General features: G+C 39.5%; 1 protein-coding gene across 2 annotated transcripts in view; it reads left to right on the top strand.

The window, feature by feature from the left end:
• The first annotated feature begins 186 nt into the window (after positions 1-186).
• GRK4 (G protein-coupled receptor kinase 4) overlaps positions 187-12,859 on the top strand; it is a 36,544-nt gene continuing 23,871 nt past the window's right edge. For both annotated transcript variants that reach the window (XR_014590039.1, XM_083860829.1), the window contains exons 1-3: positions 187-354; positions 10,574-10,660; positions 11,312-11,424. Coding sequence is in view for 1 of the 2 variants with exons in the window: in XM_083860829.1 (XP_083716955.1) it covers positions 303-354; positions 10,574-10,660; positions 11,312-11,424 (252 nt within the window). In the remaining variant the exon portion in view is untranslated. The remainder of the gene's footprint in view (positions 355-10,573; positions 10,661-11,311; positions 11,425-12,859) is intronic.

Raw genomic sequence — 12,859 nt, forward strand, 5'->3', positions numbered from 1 at the left:
GCAGTCCCTGTAACAAGGAGAGGGAGGCAGCGCAGGGGCGGTGCTGCCTGAGGCGGGCGGAGGAGCCATGGCCGGGGCGGGCGGGCGCTGCCCGCTCTCCGTCTCCGCCCTCGGGGAGGGGGAGCGCGGTGCCGGGGCGAGCAGCGGGTGATGGGGAAGAGGCGAGCGCAGTGCTGAGGTCCTTCGGGGCCGGATGAGCCGGGGCTTGGCGCCGCGGCGGTGGCGGGGCTGGAGGAGGGGGCGAAGGAGGCTGTAGGGGCGGCCCCCGCTCCGGCTGCCCTGAGGGGAAGGAGCCCCCGACCATGGAAATCGAGAACATCGTGGCCAACACGGTGCTGCTGAAAGCCCGGGAGGGTGAGAGCCGCGGGGCGAGGCGAAGAGGGAGGAGAAGCGGGAGTTCGAGGCGGGGCGGGCTGTCGGCGGAGGAAAAGGGTCTGGAGTGAGGGGGAAAGGGGCCCGCGAGGAGGGGCAGAGGAAGTGATGGAGGAGGAGAGGCTGGCAGGGAGGAGAGGCTGCCGGGCAGGGGTCCGGGCGGGGCGCGGACCCCTCGGGGTGGCGGCGGGACCCTCCCGGGGCGGGCAGGGAGTCCCGGGCACTGCCCTCAGGCACCTGCCCTGCTCCTCCCGCGGGATCTGTTTGGAGTTACTGGCTTGTGGCTTTGCTTTTGAAAAAAAAACACCCCTTCCTCCTTCCCCCTTGATTCTAATAGTGTTTTTACCGGATGTTTTTAAAAAGTCGTAGATCTGTAGTTCTCAGTTTGTTTATAAATATAAATGCATATGGATATAAACGATAAAGTGACATAAATCTTCTCTGGAAAAACCTTGCACTCCATGTTGCTGAAATTCCTACCTGTGACAAACATAGCTGTTGAATGCGACCTGTACTTTGCAGTCGAATATTTTGTATTATCCCAATACAAAACTGTGCTGTTTCCCACTAGATTATCACTTAGAGTTTCACTCCCCAGAACACTTTGAGTTGAAGATTCCTCCCCCCAACTAACAAACGTTTGGCGTAGATAATTACTTTTAGTACAGCACGTGGTTGCTGTTTAAAAAAACCGTCCTGAACCAAGATGGTCCTGCTGCTTTTTCATGTATATAACTGTCCATTAAATGGCCACTTGAAAGTCTCCCTGGATTACCAGTGTACTCTGTGCAGAGTGTATTTTTCAAGTATGAAATGTGCATATTCTTTTTGGATTGGATCCTGCTTGTCTTAATTGTGTTGAGGAGTCCCATTAGTTAAGCTGGAGCTGTTTAAAGTGAGTAAGAACAGTAGAATCTGCCTCTGTATGTTTTGCAAGTTCCTCCAACTCTAAATGGGTTTGGCACTTACGCCATATGTGTATCCAGTTAAATTTGCCTTAAGCAGCAAGAGAGGAAAATCAGCTTTTTGACTTTGAAGTGGGGTTTAAAAAACAGAACAGTGATCACAATTTTGGGCCATCTTCCAGGCTTAGCTGAAGAGACCACCTCAAACTAGAGGACATGTTTTGGCTGGTTTCACTGACAGTAACATGTCTGTGGTGGTGCTGCCTGAATTTGGAATTTGCATTGAAGTGATCTGAGAAATGAAGGGAAAGTGGAGTCTGGCTCAAAACTTTACTGTGCCCAAACCCTCACCACAAAGAGCGGAGTGGTAATCTGCTGAGGCTTTTAAGTGGCTGCTTAATGTCAGGCTGCCTCTTTAGTTAAGGTTTCACTATGTTTAAAATAAATTATAGTGGTAGAACTGACCAAACAAGATATTTTAATGAACTGAATGAAAGTCTGAGAGCAGCTGATGTGAAGATTGGTTCTACCTGACGTGAAACTTAAAAAAGTAATGTTAGTAATCTGTTACTCTCTTTGTGCCTTCAGTTGGCCCGGGCTCTGTTGTGTAAGCATTCACAAAATATGTGAATTCTGGCTTTGAAACTCTAGAACTCCATTCATCAGCTGGTAGAAGGTCTTTTACCTTTTCAGGTCTCAATCCCTGTGCATGGGCTACTTTTTAAGTCATATTTTTCAAAACACTCCTTGAAATGAAAGCGTTTTCTGTCTGATGCATGTTCTGGCTGGTCTGGGAATGTCTGGTTTACTCCCTCTGTCAGGACCATCCCATAAAATCCCTGTCCCAGCTCTGTTCTTATGTGCCTGATAGACTGCAAGGCAATGGGATTTGCAAGGTTAGTGTGTGAGATAGATGTTTTAATATGTTCTCACAACTGGGACAGAAGAATAGACTTTCAAGTTACTTTCCTTCCCACATTTCTATTATCACACTCTACAGTGTATAGTGGGATAGCATGGAAAAGTGCAGAATTATTTCTTGTGGAAGAAAGTAAAATCCAAAACTGATATACAATACAGCTTCACTTACTTTCATGTCTTGGCTTTAGCCATGTCAGTAATCTCTCAGTGTGGGTGAGAGAAGGTGTTCACCTGGATAAACATATCAGTTGTACAAGCAAATAAAATAACATGTAAACTACTGTGCTCTTATTCTTTGTTTGTGGTGCATGTCAAAAGAAATCAATGAGGGTTAATTATGGCTTACATGGGTCAGTCTAACTTGAGACTCTTCTGATAAGGATGTGAGTAGTAAAAGGTTGTACCCTTGAATACATCTTACAAAGTCTTTTAACCCCAGAGATATGTAATCTTCATTTTTGTAAATATAGAAACAATAAAAGACGTGTACCTGTCCACTTCTGATGAAAGAGTATGGCAGGTGCCTAATGGGAATTCAGAATTTCCCAGTAAATAACACCAAATATTACCTGATTTGGTAAGATCATTACCTGAGCACATAAACCAGATTTAACAATAAAAATCTGATCCCAGATTTGTGCACATAATTTTCCTCTACTTTTAGGTACTCCAATCCTTCTGGATGTGAATGTTGTTAGGATGTGAGTATCATTTGGGTTTTACATTTGTAGGTGTGCAGAATCAACACACCTTGAACAGTGAGGTTCATGTCCACCATTTAAATCTGATTTGATACCTAGAAAGTAAATTTGATCTATGTTATTAGAGAGCAAGACACTCAGATAAAATGAATCTTTTCTTGCTACTTTCTTCTCCTAAACAATAAAAATAAACTCCTATTGCTTTCTGTTTCTAGGCTACTTACCTTGTCACTCAGTCTTACTGTTGATTTATTTCATTAGAAGCATGAATCTTCTAATTTAATTTGCATGAGGATAACATCTGTTTATAGGACTTCACTAATTCCATTTTCCAGGTCATACAAAACCCCAGCTTCTCCCCAGCCTCAAAACTTTAAATTTTATCTCTAAGAGGATGTTCATAGCTTTTAATGAAACACCATTTTAATGGAAATTTGTCTCTTTTCATTAAAGACTTGTAATGTCTCTGTAGCAACTGCAACACTTCTTTATGATAAGAAGGGAATTCATCAGGATTCCTTAACTTCTTTTAAAGCCACTTGGTAAACAATCAAATGCCAGTTCCTTGTGCATGTGGATGTTAGTGATAACATTACATATGATTCTTGAGTGTACCTACTAGTAGAAGATGATATGATGGCACAAAGTACCCTTTGGTACTTCATGGATGAAAGATTTAGGAGTCAGGAGCTGTACCGGGAGTTTTTCTTTCCTCGTCCAGTTTTTCAGTTGACCTGCTTGTGCTGAAAGCTTGGCCTGTCCATGGAGGGATCTACCTTCAGACAAAAGCTGCAGTGCAAGGTGTTTTGGGATTCCCTCTTCCACTTCCCTGGGTTAAGTGGCCCTCTGTGTCAGTCCTGCTCTTTCCTCTTGTGCATACATGACTTTTTGAGAGAAACCTGTATGTGGGAAAGAAAAAGGGAAAACTTCCTCTTAAGGTGAACCCAATGGTGGAACAAGCACTGGTGACTCAGTAGAAAAACAAGAGATTATAAAGCAAACTCAAAGTTGATCTTATGAGTGCTGAAGTGTAGGAAGTGAGATACAAAACCAGGTAAGTGTTAAATGATGGTGATGTATGAGCTGTGATTGCAAGCTTTCACACCAGCTATACATGTTCTCCTTACTCAGATTTGTGTGAAAGAGAAGTGTACAACAATATGTTTTTCTAGTTGTGTACAAGAGCAGAGAAATTAACACATTCATTTTTTCCCAGCAGAAAAAGTATTTGAAATTAGTGTCACTTGAAGGACATTGAAGAATTTGTCCCATAAATGGAAAAAAATAATTAATATAAACAAGATTATTCTGAAAAACAAAAAAGCCCCCCCTCCCCAATTTTTATTTTATATTCACTTTTCTCTTTATATCTTCTGTTTTCGTTTTAGTCACTCTCAGTAAATCCTTTGAGTATATGTAAGCCCCAAATTCATTTCAGCATCCCACACATAGTCTGTGATGTTGGGAAGGAAAGAAATTAATTCTTGTATGTTTTAAACTGCTTAAGAGTCTTTCTTTTTTCATTGCCTAAAGTAATAGTCTCAAAAAAATACCCCCAAAGGGCAGATATGTCGTTCCTTTGAACTCAGTGGCCATTTACTCCAGGTGAGGATCTATGCCAAGAGCGCATTTCAAACCTACCTGGTCCATTTGCATCCACTTTAAAATTCATTTATACTGCTGTGGCAGTTTGGAAATGAGAACTGGGACTGCTGTTAGGCACAGAATATCCTCTGTGTCATGGTTGATTTTGGCTAAATTAAGGTCATGCCTCAAAGAGATTTTCCCCCAGCCCTTGGTTGTATGGTTCCAGCCTGTGGCTGCAGAATGGGTGAGGTAGTTTCCAGCTGGATCCATGGCCCAATCTGGGTTATGTGGGTTTTGGAGGTGGTTTTTTTTCTTATGTTGCTGCGTGTTTTGGGGTTGGGGTTTTCTTCCCAAAATTAGTTTTCAGAGGGATCAGCAAGCTCCTGCAGATTTGATAATTGCTAGGTACAGTCTAAGGATGGATTTAGAAGGAAGGAACCTTCCAGTAGTAGAATGTGATCACAGTTTGGCTTAAGTGAATCCTGCAAGATACTTGTTTCAGAATAATTGTCTTAATGATGTAGTCTTCACAGAAAAGAAGCAGTCCACATAGTGAGTTTTATCTGTCTGGACTTGAAAGCAATTGGAATAAGTCTGCAAGCAAAATAAATCCTATTTTTGCTTGCAGTGTAAAGTAATATTCCAGTACAGTGTTGATGATACAAGGAAGGTATCCTGTTTTGTGTGTGTTTGTAACTAGGAAGATAATTCTATGGAGATTGCTCAGATCACTGTAGTTTGAACTGAACTAAATTCTTTAATTATTTCGGGGGTGGGACAAGTAAGAAAGCAAGGCACACGCATACCCAGAAAGTCCACCAGCAGCAAATATGAATTTTAACATGAGATCTGAGAGTTTTTGTAGTTGCTTTCAATTGTTGTGAGTTCTTCCCTCATTTGCCTCCTATGTTCTATTGCACTCTTATTGCATTGTGCTTTAAATTGCTGTAAACTCATTGTGGCAGGAAACATGTCTTCCTGTGTTTGTACAGAATTATGCACAATGCCTGCCTTTTTGTCCTTTATTTAATGAACTGTAAGGAGAATGCATGTGGGCAAGTTGGAATCTTAAATAATTACATTTACTAAATAAACACAACGCGAGAGGACTAGTAATTGATACACGCTGCTGCTTTGCTTATTTCAGATTGGCAATTACAATAGAGGTTGCACAATCAGCTTAAAGGAATTTTATTTCTTTAATATCTGTTGCACTCTTAGTGTACTATCATGCTAAAAAAATCCTTGTTTGTTGACTGTAAAATTGCAGGGTACTTATTTTTTCCCCCTCATAAACCCTGTTCATTGGCTGGTTATAGACATTTCAAAATGTATACAGTTCTGTTAGAATGTTTGACTGGGAGAGCACATTAATAAATTTTAGTTCAGATCAGTTACATTTACTGGAGTTGATACAAGCTTTCCATTCCACACCTAATTGGTGGAGAGCAGAGGCTGAGCAGTGTGTGCACTGGCATTCCTACATGTGCACATGATCACTGGAGCTGGATAGAGAGCCCATGTGAAGAACCAGTTGTTCGAGTGCTTATAGCTGTAGGAACAATAAATGATTGTGCACATAAACAAACGGCACAAATGTTCACGTAGAGAGCTGAGCTTTTAACTGGTTGCAGTGTTACTGCCCTGACTGTCAGATGAGCAAGAGCACTCCAGTATTACCTTGCTGAAGTCGAACTCCATGTAGTTGAATCCAGGAATGTGAGGACTGTAAGCTTATAAATGCCATAACTATCTGTAATCTATAGATATCTTTTGCTTATTTATTGTACTACTTGCATTTTTGCTTCTGTTTGCATTCAGAAGTACCTTGGCCTTTGTAATGCTGGTGAGTTAGGTGCTAACCTTGTGCTGAAACCTGAATTTTCAGCCAGGTGATTCTCAAGTTTACTGAGAACTGGCCACGTTGTACTTATCATATGTCTGGTGAAAAAACTAAACACTTTCTCCATAGAAAAGCTTTGCCACTCTGTTTAATGTAGTTGTTAAGCTGTGGCCAGGCTCGAGTTGATACAAGCTTGTATTTTGTCAAGAAATACATCTGTCCTGCAGAGTGGAGAAGGTTACTGTGAACCCCCACAGCAGTACCTTATGAGCTGTCTCTAGAACTGAAAGCATGACAGCCTTCTTCAAGTGATGGTGTGTGTGAGCTTGTCTTCTAGTGTGAACATTCCAGTGCTATGGTCTGATCTGAGGAGCTGAGGTATTAGTTCCACACTGTTTTGTGTCTTGAAGGTGGATCTTGCCCAATAAGGGGATAAAATCAAAAATTTTTTACTCAATGGGCAGTGTTTATAAATGCTTCTATAGCATAAGGCCAAAATTAAACAGGAATGTTTTGATTTGGTTTTAGTGAAAGGTTTTAATCCTTATTGTGGGCGATTTGAAGGTAAATGTGTCTGGAACTAGGAGAAGATTTGAATTCATGTGAGTTTTAAATCTATTAGGAAACTTGCCTGCAACTGTCTCTGCTTAGGGAAAGACATGTTTTAAGGCAGTGTAGGTACCCATCATATTTTCATGTGTCTCAGTGTAGATGATGTGGAGCTCCTGCATCAATTGTTTTGCATTTTTCCTTGAACCAAGTGATTTGATTTGTACACTAAAGACGTGCTGTAGGTTGTCATCTTGTTGCAGTCTTAGGCTGTCAGAGTTTATCTGGGTGTGGTCTAGTATGAATTTCTCAGCTGGTATCTGACAATCTGGTTTGTGGAATCAGTTTTGCAAGAATGAAGTTGTAGCAATCCTGCACCCCAGTGCTACAGAGCTGTGTGCTGCTCAGCCTCAGATACATGGTGCTTCCCTGCACAGGCAGGAGAGCTGGGGCACAAAGTCCCCAAAAAACTCCATGCTACGATCTCAGTGTCAGTGTAGTAGCCAGTAAAGTAGGATTCTGCATGATGGAATCCAAATTTTTCTGTCTCAAGAAAAACTGACTAAATAATGTTTGTGAACATTGTTCTCACTGAAATGAGAGTCACTGTGCAGATCAGGTCTGCCAGGAATATCTCTGTGGCTCTGACAAGTGCATCTGAGGACTTAAAACACATTCTTATTTCTTGACATTGGTTGCAGCCACAGCAGTTCCATTTTTTACTAGTTGTGGTTTTACTGATGAATAAGACAACTGTATTGCCTTACATACATTTTTCAAATTTTTCTCTGAAGGTTAAAAAAAAGTTGAAATGAAACATCTAAATATTTTGCCCCTACCAAATTCTAATGCAGTGATCTAACTGAATTTAGTTTGTGTCTTTTTAAGAAGAAAAAAAGGGAAAAAATTAAATGTTGAAGTGAGTAATTTGAGCAGAAAGGAAAAGGTGAGGTTCTTGTGTGCCTGAAAATGTAATTGAAATTTCTCCTCACTGCAATGTTGTATTGCTGCATCCATTGTCTTTGTACAAGATGAGTTGCTTCAAGCTGGGCATTGCTCTTAACCCCAAGTCCATCTGAAAAATGCAAAAGCAGTAATTCATCTGAGCCACAGAGATCAACCAGAGAGCACCTTAACCTAATGGCTTTCTGGCTCTCCTGTTGGAAAGTGAGGTCTTGGTCTTTCTGGAAGAATTTTATCTGAAGTGTTTTAGGACGAGATTCAGAATAGAAGCTCTGAAATCAATATTAAGACACTTTCAAACCACAACTTGTTATAATTTGATTTGATACTTCTTTTAAACTGCCTCAGAAATGGAAAAGGATTTTGCAATTAGGGAATAATGTGACAAACGAATTGGCCTCCTGCCATAACTTTTACCAGAAATGGCTCCTTACCTTACTGGGACCTACAGACTTTGACAGTGCATTTGCTGTAAATACAAGAACATTCAGTTCAGAAAAAAAGGAGAGCACGTTGATTTAGTTGATACTGTAAGCACTTGATTCTTGTGTATCATTAATAAATTATATGTAGTTTTTATTGACTTCTGTAGGATGGTGAATTCAGTTGCATTCTAGCATATGTTCTCTTTCATAAAATGAAGCTCATAATGATCACAATGTAAGTAACTGGCCAAATATTTGTGCAAAATACAGCACTTTCTGTCTTGGACTTGAAGTAAAATGCACTAGTGATGTCTCCTTTTTTTGGTTTGGGACAGGTTGAGTTTTTTCTTTGACAGTGCTTCAGAACATGATACTCTTGATATATATCACAGTTCATTTTACATTTTCCAGACAGCATTGTGATATGAATTTAGGGTCGGTTTATCATTCTTGATGAGTACTGATTGTATGGTGTAATGCAAAATTGAGTCTTTCTGGGCAGTTTCTAACAGAAGAAATTTAACTTCTGTGGACCTTGCAGCTTAGTGTATTTTTCAGTTACATGACTAAACCTGTCACTTCTATCCATTGTTTTTCATGATCACATAATGTATACCTAGGCCTTGTTATTCAGTGTATGTGTATAGGCTATCTATGGTAATATTCCTTGATTTTCTTTGTGTTCAGTTCTGTTAGAAGGGCTCTATGAGTTGTGTGATTTGATTTTCTTCAAGCACATATTCAACTTCTTTTTAAGATCAAAAGTATTTTGGTAAAACAGTCACAGTTTGTTTTAATGATATTGGTAATTACAGCCTCATTGTTAGTTCTGGTACTGCTTGAAATATGGGACGGGAAGTAGATATCATGTTTCATGTTCTAAAATGTTATGGAAGGCAAATGACCTGCAAAGTGATTATTAGAAAATGAAGTGCAGAAGAAGTTTGGGTTTTTTTAAAGAGTAGGTGTCAGTTCAAGGAATATCCACAAGCCAATGTTTAAAGGGGTTTTAGTCCTTATTTTTTAACCTTCCTAGGGATACTAGAGTTGAGAATGTTTCGTTGCAGCAGCACAGTAAGATGCCAATATTCCTGTTACCAAGGATCATGTAAATTTGGTATGAACCAAGGTACACTGAGCTGGGACTGGTCTAACTGCATTGGTGGAATCGTTCAAAAAGCTGTATGTTTGAGTAGAGAGAGGCTTTAGAAAATACATGTTTTGTTATTCTGAAGATGTTAGTTCCTTTCAGCCTAACGATTTAATTCTGAAAGAGTTTGGTACCCTTTGCTGTTCAGTTTCTATTCAGGTTACATGGGGTGACTCCCTTCCTTTTTCTCCCATTGTGGTTAGGAGTGAGTGCTGCTCTGTGCAGTGTGAAAGCTGCTGTGCAGATTTGCTGCTGCTCTGTCATGTGGAAATGCATCTGATCGTATCACTTAGTAAAAGCTTTTAAAATCTTCTGCAGCACTAAATTACTCTTCCACAGAAATGTTTTGGATGTGAAAGTGTGTGTATGTTCCTGTCTATCTCTGCTTTTCTGATAAATGTGCATATCTTCTGTAAATGAAATTGGCTAAGGTAATGTGCTGGAAGTCCAATGTAACATACAAGAGGTAGCACGGATATATTTTTTTAGAAACTGAGAAAAATACTGTGGTTGTTTTTTAAAATCAATACTAATTCAACACCAGTGCTGTGAAATCTGAAGAGCTGAAAATACTTAAATTTTACAACAGCTAAGTTCTTCCTGGTATCCCTGCATGGTCTAGAGTAAATACTGTGTATTTGAGCTATGCCCTCTCATTTATTAGTGGGGTGTACTCGTACTACTGTTACTGCCCTTAAAGAGAATATTTATGTACAACTTTATTATCCAAAAGTGTGTTTAAGAACTTTGTTCTTGGTATTTTCTTACTCAACTTTATTTTCTTCCAATCTTTACCATGGTTGAGAGATAATTCTCAAAATTTTTTTGTTCCAACATGTTCCAGTTTTGTTTGTGATTTTCAAAATACCTAGATATTTGTCTTTTCCCTGCAGAGATATTCTAATATACAGCCAAAATGTGAAATATTTGTCTCGGAAAAGACTTTACATGAAACATGAAAAAAATGCATAAAAGTTCTTCTGTATCGCATTTGTTATTGGTTTGAATATCCTTGTAGATGGGTTTCTTTCTAGGCTTGAAAAGTAGTCTGACACATCTTAGTAGAACTGACCTACGTTTATGGTATTAATGTTATGTTCAATTTTACTCTGACACAGTATTAATTAATAACTTACATTATTTATATTTTCTTCTAGGCAAACGGAGTGGGCGTAGTAAAAAATGGAAAGAGATGCTGAAGTTGCCCCCTGTCAGTCACTGCGAGGGTATTCGGTGCTCCATCGGTGAGTGTCCTGTAGACAAAGCCTCTCCTTTGAGAGAGAAGGGAAAGAGTTTGGTGCTGTTAATGGAAAGGATCCTGTCTTGCTTCTAAATAGGAAAAAAAAGTTAAATTAAATTAAACTTCTAATATGATGGAGAACTTAGGAGAAAATAAAATTTGAGAAGATTAAAACTCTATCACAGCTCTTTGTTTGTTAAAGGAAACTGTTCCTAAAGAATAGATTTACAAAACCTTGAATTGGAAAAAAGAATCACATTATAAATTGATGGTAATGTATTTTACCCTTTTCCTTAATGTCTTGTAGTAGTTTTTTTAACCTTTTCTGTTATTATCTCATATTCCCTCTTTCCAAACAATCTTGTTTGCTTTGGTACTGCTGTTTCATGGTAGTATTGCTTTCTGCCCCTAATTTAACCTCAGACATAAAATTCAGTGTGTTTTTAGTAAATGGGATGGTCAATAGAACACAGACGTGACTGAAGAGTGTTTGACTATTCTTTAGGATCCTTGCATATTTATGGTATCTTTGATAAATATGTTAATGTAAAATCTTCATGTTTTAGCAATGTTTTTCTGACCTCACATGGGAGTAATTACTATCCTACTACAAAAATAAAAATATGTAAAGATATTTATTTATTTATTTTCTCAGAAAGAGACTATAGCCAGCTTTGTGACAAGCAGCCAATAGGAAGACTTCTCTTCAGACAGTTCTGTGACTCCAGACCAGATTTGAAAAGATGCATTGAATTTCTGGATGCAGTGGTAAGCAGTGAGAAATGGATGATGGCTGTCAGTAGGCAGTTGCTTATATATTCTTGCATGTAAATGTTTGATCTTTGTGCTGGTTTTGCTGGGATAGAGTTAACTTTCTTCCTTGTAGCTCATTTTGTACTTTATTTTGGATTTTAGACTGAGATAATGTTGATAACAAGGATGTTTTAGTTCTTGCTGAACAGTGATGACAGAGTGTCAAAGCCTTTGTGTTCCTCATGCTGCCCTAAAAGTGAGGAGTTTGATGGTGCACAGGAAGTTGAGAGGGGACACAGCCAGGACAGCTGAGCCCAAGGGATATCCCATCCCTTATGGTGCTGTGCTCAGCAATAAAAGCTGGGGGGAAGGAAAAAGGGGGGAAGTTAGAATTGCCAGCTAGCTGTTCATGAGAATGAAGCCCTGCTTTCCTGGAAATGCCCAAATATCTCCCTACCAATGAATTTCATACTTTGCTTTGTTTGTACCTGTGTCTCTGCTTTATCAAACTATCTTTATTTCAAGCTGCAAGATTTCTCACTTTTGATTTTCTGGTTATTAGTGGGGGGAAGTGAGTGAGCACCTGCGTGAGCTTTAGCTGCCTGCTTGGTTTAAGACACAACCACTTTATTCATTTTCTCTATACACCTCTGTTTCCTAATGCTCTGTACTTGAAAACAGTGTGATCCACACTCTGCTAACTGTAAAGCTGTAACTTCTGATAGGGGTCAAAAAACTGTCTCTGCTACTTAAAGGAAAATGTTTGGTGTTTACTATAAAGTCTCTGCCATCTTGGTATGGTCAGAACTACGGAAATGGGGATGATGGGAAAGAGAAAAGCAATTTTGGGAGGATGTGCTGCTTGGCTTCTAGAGCCTGAAAGGATGTCTGTATTCTGAATATTACTTGCTATACTCAGGCTTCAAAATATTATAAACATAGACTTAAAAATGTTGCAACTTGCACGGAAGCCCTAGGCTACACAGCATGTGCTAATTAAAAACCATACAATGGAGACAGAAATTTAGAGATCCATCTATGGAAGAAGAAAAAGCTCTTTTTTTTTTTATTTTTTTTTTGAGACTAAGGGAAAAGGTCTTGATATATTTACATCTTGATATCTAATACTGAAGAACAAGGGGAGGAAGGAAGTGTGCCCACAGCTATATTTTGCAAAAAATCCTCACCCTCTTGGGGAGGAGGAAAGTAATGAGAAGATTAGGCAGGCACAAAACAGCCCTTAAGATGAGAGAATAACAGCTCAGAGCTTTTCATTCTTTGTCTCTCACAGTTAACCCAAGAGCAGTAAGATACAGCCTCAAACTGAGATTGCTGCTGAAAGAACAGGTTTTCTCATTCCAGCCATTTTTGTTCTTACATGCTGAGAACAAATGACCAAAGAAGACAGAAGTAGGGTAGTGCTGCTGCTTGCATTGTAGTGTCCCAAACT

Source organism: Zosterops lateralis (genome assembly GCF_965231275.1).
Source record: "Zosterops lateralis genome assembly, chromosome: 5".
Taxonomy (NCBI): domain Eukaryota; kingdom Metazoa; phylum Chordata; class Aves; order Passeriformes; family Zosteropidae; genus Zosterops; species Zosterops lateralis.